Source organism: Varanus komodoensis, unplaced genomic scaffold (assembly GCF_004798865.1).
Source record: "Varanus komodoensis strain SLA01 unplaced genomic scaffold, ASM479886v1 scaffold7_3, whole genome shotgun sequence".
NCBI lineage: Eukaryota > Metazoa > Chordata > Lepidosauria > Squamata > Varanidae > Varanus > Varanus komodoensis.
This window is the reverse complement of record NW_025336480.1, coordinates 23,192,369-23,213,631: the sequence shown is the minus strand read 5'-3', so window position 1 is coordinate 23,213,631 and position 21,263 is coordinate 23,192,369. Positions and strand designations below refer to the sequence as shown.

Genomic DNA, 21,263 nt, shown 5'->3' with positions numbered 1-21,263 from the left:
TAGGTGCTATTTTCCACAAATCCAGTAACTTAATGCAAATTTCCTTGGCATTTTAGTAATGTGCAAGCTGTGACGTTCCGTAGAGAAAAAGACTCTGTAACCTGGCTCAGCTCATGCTTGCCAGAAACAGTGCATGGCTGGTGAACTAGAATCCAGGAGGCCAAATTGTGAAAAGTTGTGAACCGGAGTTCACCCCCTCTCCCCATAGGATTCCTTAAACATCTCTAGTCTGACATGACAATATGCTGTAGCAAAACAAACCCTACAAACAGCTTGTGGTTCTCAGGGTGGCTTGTTTGGGAAAACAAAGACCAAAAAAAAAAAAGAAAAAAGAAAGAAAGAAAATCCTAGCCACCATGTCTAGGGTTTGGATGACACAACAACCATGGCTTGCTGTCTATTTGGGATTGCTGGGTCTTGCAAATCAGGTCATTCTGAGAGGAAAATGAATGAAAGTGTGGGTATTTTATTTCTTTATTTATTTAGCGGACTTATACGCCGCCCCATTCATCTAAGCCTCGGGGTGGCTTACAAATAAATAAATATCATTAATACAATATTTTATTATAAAATAAAAAGTAATAGAATAATAGTAATTAATATTTACTAATATAAATTAATAGTAAGTAATATTTACTTTTTGCAATGGCCTACTGGCTCACCTAAACTGCATGGAATTCACAGGTGAGTTTCCTCTGATATAGCTCCACACACTCCTTCACACAATAAATACAGGACATGCTTTATCTGTGCAGTTGAATTGCAAGGAAATATTCAGCAGACATATGACAATTATTTAGAGGAGAGGAAGAACAGAAAGGGGAAATTATGTTATGACCAATTATTTTCTTTTTCAGTGTTGTGGGTAGAAAAACGGATAGGAAAAAAAAAGATAATTCCAATCAAATACCTTGGTTGAGTTGTGTAGCCTCTGAGATCTGAATTCCATTTACAGAGCATTGTGCTCCACTGACTGGTATTAAATTAACTGTTCCATTGAAATGTTCAAAGATACAATGTTCACTTTCCAAATCAAGGCCGCGAAGCTTCTATCAGTACTATTTTTATACATATTTCAAAATTCTTCAGAAATATACATGATTTGGGGAATCCTATCTTTATGCTGAAGCCTTTTAGAGTAGTCCAAATAAGTAGTGCCTGATGTTCGTGCTCCCTGGCCCACAAGCAGCAGGAACCTCCCTAAGGATGGAGCTAACTCCATTTGCTTGAGAAAGGAGATGGGGGTACAGTTTGGCATCAACTTTGCGACACAAGTGGTAATATCTCCTTAATTAACTGGCTTTTCTAACTTGATGTCTTTTGCTAATATCTGCAATAGCCTTTTGGTATCAGTCTGGCTGGCACACGTTAACATAACGACCGTAGTTAAAGTCTTTTATCTGGATCTTTTTGGAAGGATCTGCTGGTGGAGGCAGAGAGGCAGGTTCCCAGCAACAGTGCTCAAATATAAGTAGTAAATTCAAATAATTATTTTAACATCTCTATGTGTATTCTTTTTCCACCCAGTGGTCTTAACTGCTTCTGTCTCAGGTTTAAAGGACTACAAGACTACAAGGGCCAGCCTTTTAAATATAAGAAGACCATCTTAAATGAAGCTGCCTGGGAAAGGGCCATGTTCCTTCCTACAACCCACTAATGGACAATATTCAAGCAGGGCCCTCTAATTTAACTGACAAGATGATGAGTACTTCTCCATGTATAAGCAGTCCAGCACTTGTATATTGTAAATGGCACCACACATATCTCAGGCAAATGCGTCCATTAATTGTACCATCCAAAAGTCCTTTCAATGTTTTACTAAGGGTTAAATGTGGGTCCTTATAAATTCCTTTCTCAGTGAGGGGATGGTACCAGCAGGATTCAATGGTGTGGAGCTCTGTTTATTTGCTTAGATCAGATGTCCCAAACGAGGTATCTTTAAGATGTTTTGGACTTCAACTCCCATCATTTCTATCATTAACTTTGATGGCTGGTGCTGATGGGAGCTGGTCCAAAATATCTGGGTAGCACCAGGTTGAGAAAGGGTGGCTTAGGTTGATATATTTACTAGAACCCTGTCTGGATCAGGGCAGCTGAGCTATCTAGCTCCTGTTTGGGTTACGTCAATGAATTATTGAAGGGGATACTTCTGAAAACTGTCCAGAAACCTCAGCTCACCCAGAGTATGACACCAAAACAATCTACAGTGGCTTCCACTCAAGCCTGATTCCAAGGTTGGTATTTACATTTAATGTAGTAAATGCTTTGAAATCTGAAAAATCACCTCCTCCCATATGCAATCAAAGAGACCTTAAGACTTTCATCAGAGGCCCTTTTCCAGATTCCCCTAATGCGCATATGTTGGGATATTTCCAGCACTAAGTAAAGACTTTCTAATTTACCTAGCCCTTTTAAATTTTGCCCCAGTGTATTTTAGATCTTTGGGCTGTTTGCTCCTTCTCCCATTTGATTTTAGCACTATTTTCACATGGAATTTATCCTGTGCTTCATAGCCATGTTGGTTTTATATAATATGACTTGTTTCTAGTTTGATTGAAGGTTTCATTAGTAGGTACAGAAAAATCATAAATACACAAACAATCTAACAGTGAACTATGACTGCTCTCAGCCACCAAGAACAGATATTCCAAGAGGCTAGGAAAGCTCAGGGGAAAAAACTCTTCTCTAATATCAAGTAATCTTTATATTTGGAGTTAGCAAAAACTGCAGTTAGCACTTAGACAAGCATGTAACCAATTTCTGAGCAGCCACGGTCAGTGAAGAGTGATTTGACAGACATTATTCTGATAACTATACATTTACCTTGCCTTAAAATTCTGAAGATACAGTGCCATACCCATCCACTTGGAAAGCAACACATTATTTCAACTGCCTGGATTAGGGTATCTACATGAAATATTCTTCTCATATCCTCTCAACTGCATTAAATTAGGAACATATTTTTAAAAGACAATTTCTAGAGTACTTTCATAATTAAAATGCAGAGTGAAGCCATATTCCGTCATTGACAGACTTATACTTATTTCAAAGGAACAGTTGGGACAGAAAATCTTGCCAATCTTTCATCCACAAAATGAAATAAGGCTTTCTCCTGATAGAGGAAGAGGAAGAAAAGCATTAGGACAACAGGATGGGTTTGCTCCAGGTCAGCCCTTCTGCTGGGAAGCACTTAGCCAGGTCAGAAAGGTAGGGAGGACATGTGAACCTAAGACTCAGCCTCTTGATGCAGTATTCAGAAAGCCAAATGGTCAGTTACATGCATCTCTGATACCTCAGCACTGTTCTTTGTACCTAGGAATGCCTGCAACAGAGGACTCTGGCTGCAAAAGACCTCCCTTTGAGATTCAGTTTAGAAGTCTTACAGAAATGCAAGAGTTATTCAAGTGTGTTTGTTTTCCTTAATTTGTTGCCGTTATATACCAATAAGTCATCACTGACTTGTGGTGAACCTGTGAATGAGAGCTCTCCAAAATGCCCTGTCCATGACAGCTTCATTCAGCTCCCCCAAGTTCAAGACTGTGGCTTCCATTATAGATTCAAGCCATCTCATTTTTGGTCTTCCCTTGACTTTTGCCTTAGACTTTCCCCAACATGATTGTCTTCTCCAGGAAATCTAGTCTTCCCATGATGTGTCCAAGGTATGACAGCCTCAGTTCTGTCACTTTTGCCTCTAGGGAAACCTCTGGCTTGATTGGAGCCATGAGTCACTTGTATGTCTTCCTGTCAGCTTTCTTCACCATCCAGCTTTCATGCCAGTACATAGTGATCAGAAATACAGTGGTCCTTTTCTTGATAGTCCATTGTTTCTTCAACCCCCAGCTCCAGCATTAATTCTTTAAAATCACAACATCTGATTTATTTATATATTTATATTTATATCCATATCCTGTCCTTTTTCCTTCCAAGGAACTCAGGGGACTTTCATAATTCTCTTCCTCTTCTCAGTCTTATCTTCACAAAAAAAACCCTGTGAGGTAGGTTGAGCTGAGAGTCTGTGACTGATTCAAAGTCACCCAGTTGGCTCTATGAGGACAAGACTAGATGGGGGACCAGAAATCAGACCTCCTGAGTTCCAATCTCACACTCTTAACTACTATAACACACTGGTGTGATGCACAGTGATCTATTAATCTTCATATCATTCCCATGAAGTAGGTCATTCCAATATATAGACAAGGCAACTCTTTGGAACATTCCAATATATAGACAAGAAATGAAACCCAGATTAGAATACAGGTTTCCTGGTTGTCAAGTGAGTAGAAAGGAAGCAGAGATAGTAGTACGCATTCTGATCTTATCTAAAACACATGTGCAAAATATATATCCGAGGTGGAAGAGGCTATGTAGTCTGATACTATCCATTCATTCAAAGTTCTGAGATTATTCTCCTTTACAAAGCAAATATGGCTAGTTGTTCCTGAAGAAAACACTTCCAGTATGATGGCCCAGAGGCAATCAAATGACCCCTATGCATTTATCAAGGATCCATATTTCTAGATTTAGAAATCTGTAGGGGTAGACATTTCAAAAGCAGAGAGAAGAATTAAGACAGATCTGAGGATCACAGGGCAATTTTAGGCATGGGAAGGATTTCAGCTTCTTTCATTCTTTCTGGTGACAAAGTATAGTCCAGTTCAGATCTGGAACTTTGAACTGTCTGTTCCTCACAAAAGCAGATGCCACCAAGTGAGTCAACTTTCTATGTTCTTCCTTAATTACTCTTGGAAAAGCTCAGTTTTCTTGACTTGGCAAGATAACAATGCTTTGGAGTTCCAGTTACCAACTAGTCCCCATTCTGTAAATATCATGAAATGTCATATGTACTGGAAAGACTGCAATCTAAATAATTCATTAGGGCAAGAGTGGCTGGTAAAAGGAGGTGTTATTCATCTTTTTAAAGATGAAGAGTAGAATAGTCTTTGCAAGTGAGCTGGAACAAAACTTCCTTTATGATGTCAAATGACGTTAATGTTAAATGTGCAGCCAATGAAGTACTTTAAATACAACAACTTTTGTTAATTCTATCAATCCACTGGTATTTCCAAGAATTCCAAAATTTTCAGCATATATGACACTTTATGGGTGGCAGTTTATGGTTGAATGGAACAACCATAATTTCAGTGCGAGATAGCTTCGAACTTTACAAAATATTTCCACATCAGGTCCCTTTTTTAATATAGCCTGCCCAATTCACTCTGGAAATTAAAATTTAATAAAGGTCGTAAGACAAATATGCTTCCCAAGCTATGTCAAATCACCCTGTGGAAAGGAGGAATCTAGTGTTTTCTTTCAGTTCAGAATTATGCTAACATTGCTTATTGCACTTTATCGCAGTCTCATCTTAAAGAAGATTTACTGTTCATAAAACTTTATGCTGCAAAGCTATTTCAATACCATCACCGTAATTTATGTGATGCACTAGGTTTGCCTTCCATTCAACTGGTATATTTTTTTATGAAACTATAGTGAAGGGATCACAGCTGATCAAAATTCTGCCACCTAACAGCGTAAAAAAGCTGCCTTTTTAACTCTTTCATATGTTTGTTTCTTCCCAAAACATTTCTATGTTTCATTCTTTATGAGATCCTGAAAGCTACATTTACTATTTTCTTTTCAAAGTTCAAACACTCAGCTGTTTGGAAGCAATAGCATAAAGCCTTTCTAAATGGCACATTTATATTCCAGTCCTATAAAGATATACACATATTTCTTCAAGCATACAGGGAGTCTCAAGAGTTACTTTGTAACTTACGCCCATAGTCCTTACAAGAATAAGATGTGGCTGCACTATTTACTTAAACAAACAAGGACATTCTGGAGAGATATGAGTTGGAGAGTAAAGACAATGCCAGTGTAGACTTTACTGTATGTCAAAGTCTGTTTAACTCGAAATTGAAGAGGTAACCTTTTCTCATCAAGGTCAATTGTGAATAATGAAGGGATTTAGAGTTTATTTTTGCCTCTTACGGACAAACTAAACATGACATTAACTGTGTGAATGCAATTAATGTACACTTTTAAAAAATGCCAATAGTGGCCAAGGGAAAACTTAAGCCACCTCGTGAAAGGGGATGTGGAATTTATCATGGTACTGACACAAATAACCTCTCCAGAGTTGCTACTTGCATCAGCAGGAAAGCCTCCACTGTTGCAGTCCTGCTCAGACCTTCCACTATTGGCATGTATCCCATCAGCCACTGTGCCTGAAATTCAATCCTAAGGTGCACTGCTCCCTGCCTATGTTGCCTGCCTCTTCCTGTTTGGCCCACATACAGACGCTACTGGGGCAGCAGTAGTTGCTACTTTAGTTGCTACTCTTTCTAAACGACTCAGGGGTAGTTGCATACCATGACCTTGGCAGCTATGATCCTGGGTTCGGACAACATGAGAAACCATGGTGGTATGGAGAAGACATAGAATGAATGGTTGTTTCTTAAACATATCATGGCAAAATATCATGACTAGGTTCAGGCAACATGACAGGCTAACCATGGTTGTTTTTTAAACACTTCTTGGCTTGTTGCATTGCCTAAATAACATCATTTTCACTTTGGCCCAGAAGAAAACAAAGAAAAATCGAACTACTGTTCATTTTTTCTTATGCCATGACATAGGAGCCTGTTGCAGATATAAGGGTTAGGTCAGATGTAATGCTTTGGTGCTACATGCAGAAATTGTATACTCATCTATTTCCCCTCCTACTTTTCTTGCATGCTCTTATTTGCTCTTACTTACTCTCACTTTCAGTTAAGTTGATCATGTCTCACTTATTAATTATCTCAGTACATAATTATAACTGGATAAGTCAAGTAAGAATACCCCTTTCTATTGATAATGAATAAAGATGAGGGATATCTGAATTGACAGTGTTCAGATGACAACTTTGAAACACCAAGAAAATCTAACAAAGTGAAGAACTTAATATTAACTGATCGTTTCTGACAACTCTGCAGGATATTAGGAACAGGATTAATTAAACTTTCTGTATATACTAGTGAATCTCTAAAGTGTTCCATGTGAAATATAAAATAGCAGCATGCTTTACTAATCAAAGCCAGGTTTTTAATCCAGATAATATGCTTCAAGAGTCCCTAAGAACTTGTAGCTACATACTAGGGTTGCAGAAGAAAGCTTAGGGTAAATCAAGTCAACTAGTATCAAATCCATATCCTAAACAAGTTTAGAGACTGATATCTCCACAGCTATGACCCTCTTCTGTTTTTCTTTGTTGCTGTCAGATTCCAGCAGCAGAGGAGAGAACTCAGTTTTACTTTCTTGCCCATAATGGTGCACCACCTGCTTAACATGCAAGAGATCCCTGGTTCAATCTCCAGTTTCTCTAGACAGCATAAAATCCAGGATAAAATCCAGCCAGAAACCCTGGAGAGCTGTCAGTCTGTGCCAACAATATTGGGCTAGAAAGACCACTGGTCTTACTCATTATAAGGTGGCTTCCTTTGTTCCTAAGTGAGATGGTGTCCTTTAAAGTCATGAGAAGAATGTATTAGTTGAAATATGTCATAAGTGCCTAACCATGTAGCTGGTGCCCTTAAATGCATGACCTTCCTTCATCATCTCTCTATTTTCACATAATGGCCTATTTTACTTTCAGCTGAACTATAGGCTTCAAAGCACCATGTCATACATGCCTCCTGAGTCTATATACATTTCATACTGCTGATTATGGTGAGCCCATGTATGAGAAAACACCCTCATATTACAAAGGAGAGGGAGGAGATAGAGAGAGACCAACGGAGAGAGAAGAAATAACTTTTTGTCTTCTGTGTTAAGAACTTCTCAAACATGCATCCTAAGGGGGCTAAACCATGTGATGCTTCTGAAAGTGATATTTGTTTCTTGGTTACTTTTAATTCCTTTTTGCTTTCTTTTGAGGCCTTCCTCAAACCCATCCTAGCACAGAATTTTCTCTATAAAATGATTTGGTATATGCATAGTCTGCACAATGGGGTGAGTTCCCATTGCTCCGTCCCAGCTCCTGCCAACCTTGCAGTTCGAAAGCATGCCAATGCAAGTAGATAAAAAGGTACCACTTTGGTGAGCAGGTAACAGCGTTCTGTGCACTTCAGTGTTTAGTCATGCTGGCCACATGACCACGGAGACTGTCTGTGGACAAACACTGGCTCCCTCGGCTAGGAAACGGAGATGAGCACCGCCCCCTAGAGTCAGGCATGACTGGACTTAATGTCAAGGGGAAACCTTTACCTTATATGCATGGTAAGGAAAACTGTACTGAAAAGGTTGCACTGGGTAGTACTAACTCTTGATTTTCTACTCTTTAAAAGCAGAAGTGCAAGGATACCAGATGTGTGCCAGGACAAAAACTAAAAACTGTCAGCATCTCTAAGTAGCCCCAGTTTGTCCAGTGAAGAGCATATGATTTTATCATCATGGGAAGATTATGAAAAATAAAAGCATGTTGAAGTGTTACATAAAGGTGGTAAGTGCAAAAATGAAATAATGTGAATTTGTAGAGTTACTGATTAAAAATTATGCCTTACAGATGGAACATTATGCAAAGACCTTGGCATACTGCGTTGTAAAAGGCTCGGGTGTCTCTAATAATGTCACTTTTCCCAATATCACTTTTGTCCACAATCTTTGGAAGTGTGAGCATTTGAAAAAGTGGTGAAATATTATGGTCCATCAAGAACAAAGCTAAAACTCTTGCCCAAAGCCTGATAAACACTAGGATAGCCTGGACCCACTTTGAGCTTCCAAGAAACTATTCCAAATTAGGAAGTGAAACCTTTTGTGCTCCTCCTCCGAAATAAAGGCAATATGTTTGCTCTGAGTTTATTTCTCTTTCACTCTGTGCTCTAAATTTATCAACTCAGTGCTTAACATGCCTCACCTTATGGCACTGAAATTCAAGATCTTCTTACTGCAGAAAAATAGTTAAGGAGGCCTCCCAAAATCCACCTAGCCATTTCCCTGGTGCCCTTTCTGCTCCTTATTTGCCAAAAAATAATTTGCCAATTCTACTCAGGAACAGTCTGTTGGTTCAGTGCAAGTTAGTGAACTACTGATCACTGTTTTTCTTTCAGTAAATATAAATGTTAAAATAAAACTTCTATGCTTTAGTAGAAGACATTCTTGAGATAATTTTCCCACTTCTGTTGAAGTTCAGAATACACCACACCTCTGTGAAAGGTCCCAACATTTCCAGGTATATTGGGTGCATGTGTACAAATGCAAGCTCATGTATGTGTGTGACCAGAACATTCAGGAATAGTTGATAACACTAAAAACACAGTAAAGTGGAAATTCTGCATTCAATTATGCAGAGTTAAAAGAAATTTTAATTTCTACTCATCAATATGTGCCATAATCTTGGACCAAGAAGCAGTAATTTAGTATAAGATGTACTCCCCACAACTCTCCTGTACAGTTTTAAATTATTAACACATTTCAAATAAATGGTAATTTTAAAACCAAAGGAGATGAGCAGAAATACCCGAAGGTCTTTAAAGGTCTTGCTATTGTGTACTGCAAAAATAAACACTGTTTACAAACACTGCTAAATCCTGCAAATTAAAAGCTAACATTGAGACATTCTACTTTGCAAACTGTGATCTGATACACAAATAGCTTCATAGGTTAACTCCAACTGTTTTCCTTTAAAACACAAATTCTTAAAGTTAAACCCATGAAGTGAAGGTAAAAAAAACTTTTTGGAGTCTCTCTAACTTAACATATACAAAATCAAATCGGGTTGACTCATTAGCAGCATACATTCTTATCCCAAGTCTGCAGATACTTGTCCTTAAAAGAAAAGGTAAAAGGGAAAAAAAAGGGAGGGGGGAACCAGAACTGAACAGGATACTAAGGGCCTGAACTGTGCCTTTAAAAACTTGAGAGAGAACCATAAGGAGGACACATTAGAGATATGTAGGAGCCCTGTTAGATGTCAGCACCTACACAGACTTTTAAAAACTAGGTTGGTGGGGAATTTGATAAAAGATTTTGCATTTTTCAGAGAACAGCCTTTTCATACCTCATAAAACCCAGAAATACAACACCAGGTAACTTTCAATTTCATTCCCTCATCTTAATACTTAAAAATCACAAGTCAGACTTTGTACTGAAAAACGCATAGCAGATCAGCAATTCTTCCTCTTTTAACAAGGTAGTGAAAATGAAATTTAATGGCTGAAAACCATCACATTGACAGCTTTAGTACAAATATTCCATCCAGTTAAATGGCCATTCCCAGACTCATTCCAGACCACCAGCCATTTTGCCATTCTACTGTCTGACTGTTTCTTTAGGACATGCAGTCTAACCACATATCATACTCCTCCTAGGCTGGCCATAATCCAAAAGGGAAGTGGACTGGATTACTTTTAAATGAAGGTTTTATTTATTTATTTAGCGGACTTATACGCCGCCCCATTCGCCTAAGCCTCGGGGCGGCTTACAAATAAATAAATATCATTAATACAATATTTTATTATAAAATAAAAAGTAATAGAATAATAGTAATTAATATTTACTAATATAAATTAATTAATAGTAAGTAATATTTACTTTTTGCAATGGCCTACTGGCCCACCTAAACTGCATGGAGTTCACAGGTGAGTTTCCTCTGATATAGCTCCACACACTCCTTCACACAATAAATACAGGACATGCTTTATCTGTGCAGCTGAATTGCAAGGAAATATTTAGCAGACATATGATGACAATTATGTAGAGGAGAGGAAGAACAGAAAGGGGAAATTATGTTATGACCAATTATTTTCTTTTTCAGTGTTGTGGATAGAAAAACGGATAGGAAAAAAAAAGATAATTCCAGTCAAATACCTTGGTTGAGCTGTGTAGCCTCTGAGATCTGAATTCCATTTACAGAGCATTGTGCTCCACTGAGTGGTATTAAATTAACTGTTCCATTGAAATGTTCAAAGATACAATGTTCACTTTCCAAATCAAGGCCACGAAGGACTACAAGAAGCAAGCAGATTTTCTTTTTAGTTGATGCACTTGCAGGTATTATATGGCTCTTAATTTAAATCTATTTACTGTCACCTCAGGAATCCTAAATTTTATAACTTCTTGCACTGTTTTATATCAAAATATGAGTGTCTGCCCAAAAAAATAAAATAAAAAGGTAACAGGTACAAGTAAAATAAGTGGTTTCATTTATCAAAACTATGTATCTGTATAGAAATAGATTAAAATTGCAGAATTATTAAAATGCACACATAGATTTCTGATAATAAAGCAAAGATAACTACACTGATCCATGAGGGAAAAAAGAAACACATCTACAGCTGAGCCATATATCTGTTAGGACCACCCAAAATTCTACAAAAACATGCTCCTCTCTTGAAATATATCCCTCTCTGTAATTTGATATCTGTAGCACCCACCACAAAATCATTCATTCAGTCTGCAGTCTCCATTTTGAGACTGAGTCTTAGCTGTAGACCTCATAGCCAAATCTAGCTAATTTGCTGGACTTTTTTGTTTCTTATCCACCCTTTCAGATGCAAAAATTTGCGTATTTTGGGTTGAGTCCTAATAAAGCTCAACTGTGGATTTGGACATTTTTCTCTGGCAAGTTAAATTATAACAGTTCACAAATGACATATAGTCAGTGGACATTAAGGATTACTTTATGATACTATTATGAGAACCACTATTAACGTGCAAGCAATAATATATTCATCTATTATAGGGAAAAAAGCTTATATGAACTTTACAGCCTCATCTTAATCTTGTGTCTCATGTATCCTCTTGAGAAATAATTGCTTTTAAGGTACTACAGGACCAATGTGGCCATAATACTGCTCATTCATTAACCAACATGAAGGGCTTGCAAGTGGTCACAGGCAGTTTACACTACGGTTGTGAATTTTAATAAGAAGCAAGTTCTGGTTGGCATTAATCACAGCTGATGTAAATGCAGGCATCATGACTAAGCACACTTAAGAGAAGCAGGGGAAACCTCAAAACAGAGGAGATGGGCTGGAAAAGAAGGGGTATGTAATGACATTGCCTCTGCCCTGTATCTTTACTAATATTAAAATTATTGCAAAGCTACATCCGACCAACTATTTTTAAAAGTTACAGGGCAATTAAGACAACAGGAGGTATTTGCTTTATGGATCTTCTCTGTGCTTGAAGTACATGGTGCTTTCCAGCATAACTTCGTATTTTTAATTAACCTTTTTATTTTCCCACTATTTTAATTGTTAATTTTCTTAATTTGTGGTTTTATATTTCTTATTGGATGCTGTGCTACTTTTATCTCTTTATCCTATTTTATTGGTGATCTTGAAAACTGTCCCGAGACATCAATGGTGGGACAGTATACAAAAGTTTTAAATAAATAACTGTTTCACAGTAAGGGGATCAGACCAGAAGTCCCCTTCAAGTTTATAAGCTTGAGATTAACAACAGCATGCAGTACTAGCAGCGTTGGGAAGATCCCTCAGGGTTTGGAAGAACTCCCAGTTGGATTCTGAAAGAAAGAGACTCATTTTTTTTTCTTTTTACCAATATCCTGTTCAGTTGCAGCATCTTCTCTTCCCACATGAGTTTGACCCTCCTATAGAGAAAAAAAATGAAAGTGTTAATAGTGTGCAAAATCCACTTCTCTAATGTTTCTTGCCATAAAACAGTAGTTATGTGAAATAGCTTTTACAATAGATGATGTGGCAAGTTTATCAAAGATTGTTATAAGTTATTACTTATAACAAAAGGAGCCCTATTTTGGCTAATGGAAGGTATAGAAATGTTTAAATAAATAAATACTGTTTTTCCCTTTCAGTTCTATGTTTACCAGGCGAAGGTTTCTAAACAACATCAATTCATGGCTACAGTAAAATGAGCAAAAAAGCAATATGCTCAACTAGAATACCATTCATTTATCTCTCACCCTTAGGACAGACATAGGCAGTAGCTGTCTGATATTCTAATTTGTTTAGTATAAAAGTAGCTAATAGCTGATGTTGCATGGCTGCAGAAAAGTAATGAATACTTATTTAGTCAGTCAATTAGCACTACAATTAAAATGGTCAACTTAGGAAATGGAAGGTAGACCGGCTTACCTTCAAGTGATACAAGATGATACCTGTACTCAGAAGATCGTCATCAATGCCTATTAAGTGAGGCAGTTCAGAGTCTAACACAACACCAATGCCTTCTTTCCTGAGTGCTAATGTTTGCTCCTGCAAAAACAAGCAGAACAAAACTCACATATAGGATTTATGTCTGTGTGTGAATGGAAAATGAGAAATAAGTGTAATGGAACACACTGACAGTTCATCCAATACAAAATCTTACTATGGTTGTAGTGATCTTTTATTTGAAAAGAAACAGGACAGCTATTTTGAAATGAACAAATGAATTTAAAATTGAATATATGACAGCATGTGGCATGTAGATAAGGTGAACGTTCTGTCCTATGATCTTGGTGGAGATTAATTTCTGGACTCTTTTAATAATAGTTGTAACTGATAGCATCCAACCTAACGCATAGGTTGGGTGTCTCATAAAATAGGAATATCATGGTGGTGGTGTATACCTGCTGCCTGTACAACAAGCAAAAATGAAAACAACTTCAAGAGCTTATGGTAAGAACTGTTGCAGCAAAGTTCCTGCTTCTGACAGATGCAGGTTTATGTTATTTCTCCTTTTGAATATACCCTCCCATCGAACGGAGACAGGGCCAACTGACGACCAATCCTTCCACAGGAGAGCTGACAAATCTCACAAATTTGTCTGGAAAAAGCAGGAGTCTCATCTCCAAAATGTAAACAAGAACGGACACTCCTAGAATTCCAACAGCAGTTTAAAAGATAACATTAGAAGAATAAAGACTAGTGTTGTACTAGTTCTCCTTCTCTGCCCAGCCAGGAATGGCAGCACAACCAGAAAAAGACAGAAGCTGATGCACTAGCAACAACACCTGAAAGAAAAATCACAGAATGGTAGAAAACTAGACCCATAGATATTTGCTTCCAGCACACACCTGACTCTGTACTATAGTTCTCCAGCCCACAGCCCTACCTTGTAAAGAGTATCAAGATCTATGGAAGAGCCCCTTCATTCAAGATTGCTGCCTTCAGAGGCACATCTGCTGGCTACATAAAAGCAGGCCTCCTTGGTGGGTGCTCCCAGTCTCCTAACTGCCTACAAAGGTTAGGTTTCCTCCTCCTCTGTTATTATAATGCCAGAAGGAAAATGTTTTTATTGAAGCAGACCTGTTGTGTCTGATGGTGTTCTTATGCTTTAATCACTGTGCTTCTAAATTGAGTTAAGATTAACTTATTTTATTATTGTTTTAATAAATTTTATTAATGACTAAGTCAGCATGAATGCCATTTTTCTTTGTTAGAAATACAAGGTACAAATGAAGTAAATAAAACAATGCAGTTGAATTAGTCATGGTTCTTGACTATTGAGAAGCTGACAGCAAGATATCCATAACTTCATGCCTGTCAGCAAGTTTGTATAGAAAAATGCCTAAAAGAGTAAGTAAAATAACTTTTGATGAATTGTGTGTCTCATGTTTGTTTTTGGGTTTTTTTTTTTTTTTTTGGACTGCTGTGGTTACATAAAACATTTAAACTGCAAGTGTGTGAATAACGTAATGGTGGTAAGACTCTTAACGAATGCAAAGATCTTGAACACAAAGCATGGATCAAATATTTCTCATGGGCTATGTGATGCACAGAGGTCTTTTTTTTTTTTTAAAGAGATACCATTTCAACAAAGCTCAAGATACAATTTATAAACAGGCTAAGGTGCTAGGCTGCCATTTACAATCATATGCTGGGTATTCTGACATACTTAGGCTGTCCAGATGGTCATAGGATAGGTTGGAGTCTCAACTCTGACCTAAGAAAGGTGTACTGATGTTGGAGCTGGCATTCAGCCTGTGGGGTGCCCTCCCGCTGTCCTCACAGCCCATGCTGGCTGCAGGGAAGTTGCACGTAAAGCTCTGGAGTCAGCGCTGGAGGGGCATTCTGGGGCTGAGGAGGGGAAGAGCCTCCAAGAAGGTATGAGCAATCCTGAGTATTTGCAAACTTATCAGCCCCCCTCACCTCCTTCTCTACAATCTGAATAATCTGCCTGAGAAGTTTGTGACTTGAGGGAACTGAGCTCTCTCCCTACAGATATATTAAGTGGTCTTCGAATTCTAGGGGGTCCATCCAGTGTGGCTGCTCATAACCCTCCAAATATAGGAGCTGAGAACAGGAGAAGTATGAGACAAAAGAAGTGGGAGTGGGGTAGGCTCTTGACAGGCATCAAAGGTGTCCAGGGATGCCTTGGTACCCATGAGCACCATACTGCTTAACCCTTGATTAGTGCCTTATGAGTAATAATTCATGTCTTAAATTGTGCCCAAACATATTAGTAACCAGTGCACTTGGAGCAAAAATAGAATTTTATTTATTTATTTAAAATACTGTCTACTATTTTCACAGAAAATCTCAAGGCTGCTTACAATCATAAAAACTCCCAAGCTATGTCCCCTGTCCCTTGTGGGGAGTGCTATCCCATGATATGCTGTGTAAAATGACCCACTGAACCAACCATGGCAGCTATATTCTGCTCTAGTTTAAATTTCTAAACATTTTTCAAGGACAGGCCCACACAGACATTTAAGATGGAGTATTGCATATGGTCTAACACATGGCCTATACATGTAACTGCTGGAATTTGCATGATTGTAGCAACTCAAAGGTGGCCACTAAAAGTATACAAAGTCCAGGGTGACATGGCCCTCAATCACAATCAACAAATCACTGTCAAATGCACCTAATTTAAACCAGAGAAACAATCAGAACCAGTGCAAGCTGGACAGAAATACTTGTGCAAAAGATTAGATCAGTTTGAGTATAAAACTCAAGACCACCTGCAATATTAAGCTGATGAGCAAAAAATACTTTCACGGAACAAAGTCCTTTAACTGAAAAAGGCAATGAAAACACTTTAGGGTCAAAAACAGAAAAAACAGCCAAAATTCAAACAGGTGGACAGATTTCATGTTAATTCACCTGGGTTTGGGGAAATGGAACTGGAAACAAGTGGCTCCAGCAGGGTTTTACACATGATTATTTTCAGTGTAAGAAGTTGAACTAGGTTAGATTGTCATGTTAATTTGAATGATTTAAGTGAAAGGAAATTTAAGCCACACTACAAAGCAGTTTCTTATAAAACATTATGTGACCTATAAATTTAGCTTGTTTGGCTTTATGATTACTGGTAATTTGCAGATAATATGGATTGATTTAGAAGCTGTTGGGTTGAAATCAGCTGAGTATATATGGATGGTCTTAGCATGAAACCTAAGTACGATTACTATTGTAACAAGTAATTATTTTGGTTTTTTAATAATTTAAAATAATTCAACAGGTTTCAAATCATAAGAAAAAGAAAATAAAAATACTAGAAGCGAATGGAAAATAAAATATGGAAAATAAAACTGTTAGAAGGACTGAATTAAGTTTATGTTGTACATACAGAAAACACCAACCAAGAGATGCTTTGACATACAGTTGGAAACATTTATTTTTGTTACAATAGCTATTAATCAGTTGTGGCATATAAAAATCAGGGCTACTGTCCAACACACAATTTCAATAGTACTAATTTCATGAGAGCTTAATAACATAGTTCTCTATATACTTACTCAGAATGTAGTGTCCAGGTAGACTGAGGCTGGGAGAAGCGTTCTAACAGGTATTGCAGTCCTAAGCCATGTAGGGCCTTACAGGTTAAAAGTAGACCCTTGAATTAGGCTTAGAGGCATAGAGGCAGCCAATGCAGGCAGGCCAGAACCAGTCCTATATGTTCAGAACTGTGGGTTCTTGTTATTAACCTGGCTACTGCAATAATATAATTTAGCAATTACCAGAATGGAGACTATTGTATCCCAGGTAGGTGAGCAGCTGGGCTACTAGCTAAAGCTGGTAGAAGGCACTCTGAGCTACCTGAGGCTCAAGTGACAAAGATGGATCAAAGAGCTCCCCCAAACTATGAACCTGCTCCTTCAGGGGGAGTGCAACCCCATCTAGACCAGGCTGAACATTCCCCAACTGTCAAAGGAACCCCATTTGGTCTTATTTTTATTAATGTGATGCTTTTATTGGTTTTAGCTGTGATTGTTTAAATTGGAATGACAGTGTATGTTACGTTTTAAATTTTCAATAGGTTGTAAACCGTCCTGAGAGTCATTGACTAAATAGGAATGGTAACCTGTCTTAAATAAATAAAGGAACCACCAGCAGCATCTCAGTCTTGACTGGATTGAGTTTCAGTTTGGTAGTCCTCATCCAGTCCATTGTTGCAGCCAGACATCAGTTTATCACATCAACGGCCTTGCTGGCTGATGATGAAAAGGTGAAATAGAGCAATGTGTCATCAGCATCCTGATGGCAACACACTCCAAAACTTCAGATGACCCCACTCAGTGGTTTCATGTAGATAATAAATAGCATGGGGGAAAAGAACAGACCCCTAAGGATCTCATTCTGGAGAATGGATGAGGCTGAACAATATTCCCCAAGCACCACCTTCTGGAGATGGCCCCCCAAGTAGGAGTGAAGCAATGCAGTGCTTCCAACTAAAACCGTTGCTCCAAAAAGATACCATGGTTGATGCTACTGAAAGCCAGTGAGAGGTCCAGCCGTATAAACATGGTCACACTCCCCGTCTCTCTCCTGGCATAGGTCATCATACAGGACAAATAAGGCTGTTTCTGTGCTAAAACCAGGCCTGAAGTCCAAATGAAATGGATCTAGATAGTCAGTCTCAAGTGTGTCTGGAGTTGACAAACAACCACCCTCTCTAGAACCTTGTCTAAGAAAGGTAGGATATACTGAATATAAATGTATATATTTATATTCTATACAAATATAGGCTATACTGAAGCCCAGGGGAAAAGCAGTTAGAATTTATATTTTATCAGAGGATGGAGGAGAGAGAAGAGCCTTATATATAAGCTTTCATCTGCTTGGACCATGGTAATATTTGGGGGCTGGGAACAGGGCAGAGAAGAGACTGATCAGCCAGACTCTATATCTGGTGTTTAGAATCTCTGGCCCTCTTGATATTGCTGGATTCTAACACCCAACAACCCACAGCCAGTATCGACAATAGGTAGGACTAATGGGAGATGCAGCCCGGTAACATCTCCAGAGCTACAAGTTGCTCACTTGTGCTCAAAACGAGTTCTCTGAACTGGCTTCACAACTACCTCCAGGAAAAAACCTAACCCTTAATTCTTGAAAGTGTTCTAAATTCTGTTCTAACATATATATAGGAATCTATATTTCAGCTCAATCAAAGGAGATGGGAAGAGTAAAATCCATTAAATCTTTCCTTCCTAAATAGTGTTAAGACAAATTGTTATCTCATTTTATTGAGTTATATCCTATGATGGTTTTGTGCTCCCAGAAAGCATTCTCACTTGCACAAGGTAGGGTGTCAACTTTTCAGCAATTTATCATACCCAGCTGCCAGGTGATGACTGCCCCCCCCCCCCCCAGCTGTTCCAAAGAGATGGGTAATCCTCTGAAACAATTTGGGACATGGCAAGAAGGACAGTAGCCCATAAGCTTGGGGGTGGGGGTGAGCCACGAAAAGTGGGTACCTTGCTTGAACAGAAGTTCTTATCAGCACAGTGTCATCACTGGATACAGCATTTTGTGCTAGGATCAAAACTTATAGCACTGTTTTTGGTAGCTGATGAAGCCATTTTCACTTAACACGTTCCCCTAGAAATGAATCTGTTCATTTTTATCAGATAATAATATTTCAGTGACATTATGTTTAAATTCTGAGTTATTAGAAACTTAATACAAAAATTAGAATGACCATCAAAAGGTCAAAACACAGCAAAAAGATACAGAAAGAAAGTGTACTCAAGGAAAAAGATCAAGTGTTTTCACAAAGACAGATTAAATGGCCTTTAAAAACCTATCGGCTTGATTTTGTGTACCCATACAATAATTGGTGTTCTTGCTCTTGCAAATGTCATAGGTAATTGGCTGTGGTCAGATAGCTATGGATTTTGCAGCTACTTTATGTACTTCTACAAGTATGCAAATTCTGCTTTGCATTTCAGAGCTGTTTTCTTAATAGGCAATCACCTTTTCTAAACATAGTATGTTCTATTATTGATCCAATATAAATAAGTTGCAAACTAACCTCCTGGCTTAACATTATGAATTCCATTGTATTCACAGTAGGAAAATGTACATAATATAGCACATCATGAAGAACAATAAAATATGACTGATATATAGGTAGTGCTGGGGGACCATGTCTCTACGTCATGGCAGCTATGTCATGGAGTACCACAGGGCTCCATTCTATCCCCTCTGCTATTTAACATCTATATGAAACCGCTGGGAGAGGTCATCAGGAGGTGTGGGCTGCGGAATCATCAATACGCTGATGATACCCAGCTTTACCTCTCATTCTCCACTAATCCAGGTGAGGCAGTGGCTGTGCTGAACCGGTGCTTGGCCGAGGTAAGGGAATGGATGAGGGCCAATAAACTGAAACTCAACCCAGACAAGACGGAGGTCCTGTTGGTTGGCGGATCGGGTTTCGGAGAGGGTGGATTTGACCTGGTCCTGAATGGTGCAACACTCCCTCTTAGGGATAAGGTCCGCAGCTTAGGAGTACTCCTCGACCCGGAGCTTTCTTTGGAAGCTCAGGTGACAGCGGTAGCGAGGAACGCCTTCCTTCAGCTTTGGCTGATTAATCAGCTGCGCCCCTACCTGGAGTACGACTGCCTGGCGACGGTGACACACGCGCTGGTGACTTCCCGCCTAGACTTCTGTAACGCGCTTTATGTGGGGCTTCCCCTGAAGACAGTCCGAACACTTCAATTGGTGCAAAATAGAGCTGCCAGGTTGCTGACGGGGACGGGGCGTTATGCTCACATGACTCCAGTCCTCCATCAGCTTCACTGGCTTCCCATTGAAGCCCGGGCCCAATTCAAGGTGTTGATTATGACCTACAAAGCCCTAAACGGCTTGGGTCCTGGCTACCTGAACGAGCGCTTACGTCCGTATATGCCCGACCGCCCTTTGAGATCTGCGGGAGAGTCCCTTCTCCGGGAACCCTCCATGAAAGAAATTAGGAGAGTAAATACCCGGAGGAGGGCTTTCTCTGCGGTGGCGCCCAACCTATGGAATTCACTCCCCAAAGAGGTCTGCCTGGCACCGTCGTTACTGGTTTTTCAGCGCCAGGTAAAGACCTTTTTATTTAAACATCATTTCAATTGTTAAAACATATGATCTGGCCTGGGCAACTTCTTCTTCCTTCTCTTTCTCATCCTATATTTTTATTTTATACTGATAATTTTAATTTTGTATTTGTAAATCAATGTATTTTTTGTATTTTTATATTTAATGGTAATTTATTATGTACTATTGTGTTTCAATGTATTTTATCATGTTGTAAGCCGCCCCGAGGTTTCGGCAAGGGGCGGCATAGAAATGTAATAATAATAATAATAATAATAATAATAATAATAATAATAATAATAGGTTGCTTTTCCTGTGCTCTAGACGGGTATACATTCACTAAATAGACTCTTTTGATCAAAACATGTACACTATTGCAAGTACACAGATCAAGCAACTGAAAAACAACATCCCTGAAAACTGAAAACATAGTACTCAGGAAAGCAAATGAAAACCACCCATGGAAAGTTCAACCACATTCTGATAACCAACAAAAATCAGAATCGGAGTATGGATGTGTGCGTATCCTTTTGATTGCATTCCAAGATTCACTAGCCTCTGCGTTACTTCTATTCCAAGCCCTACCCAACCCACCTTTAAACACTGGCAATCCTAAAGGTAGCTCTTAATGTCAGTAAACACAGGAATTAGTAGTACTTTGCATCATAAAACTGGGATGATGAAGCACTCTGCAATTTTAAACACATGTACCTATGCTAAAGCCTTTGATTGTGTGGATCACAACAAATTGTGGCAAGTTCTTAAAGAGATGGGAGTACCAGGCCATTTTATTTGTCTCTTGAGAAACCTATATGTGGGTCAAGAAGCAACCGTGAGAACTGGACACGGAACCACTGATTGGTTCAAAACTGAGAAAGGAGTTTGGCAAGGCTGTATACTGTTGCCCTGCCTATTTAACTCATATGCAGAGCACATCATGAGAAAGGTGGGGCTAGATGAATCACCAGTTGGAATTAAGATTGCTGGGAGAAATATCAACAACCTCAGATA

The 21,263-nt window shown here is 38.7% G+C and overlaps 1 protein-coding gene across 7 annotated transcripts in view; it reads right to left on the bottom strand.

Annotated features, from left to right (window-relative positions):
* Positions 1-21,263, bottom strand: part of KIF16B (kinesin family member 16B) — a 133,681-nt gene that overhangs the window by 70,176 nt on the left and 42,242 nt on the right. For 6 of the 7 annotated variants that reach the window (XM_044454116.1, XM_044454117.1, XM_044454119.1 and 3 more), the window contains exons 13-15: positions 13,095-13,214; positions 12,541-12,592; positions 10,846-10,983 (exon numbers count right to left, since the gene is read on the bottom strand). In XM_044454116.1, the coding sequence (XP_044310051.1) occupies positions 10,846-10,983; positions 12,541-12,592; positions 13,095-13,214 (310 nt within the window). Of the gene's footprint in view, positions 1-910; positions 4,956-10,845; positions 10,984-12,540; positions 12,593-13,094; positions 13,215-21,263 lie in introns of those variants that run through there. The other variant, XM_044454121.1, reaches the window with a different exon arrangement.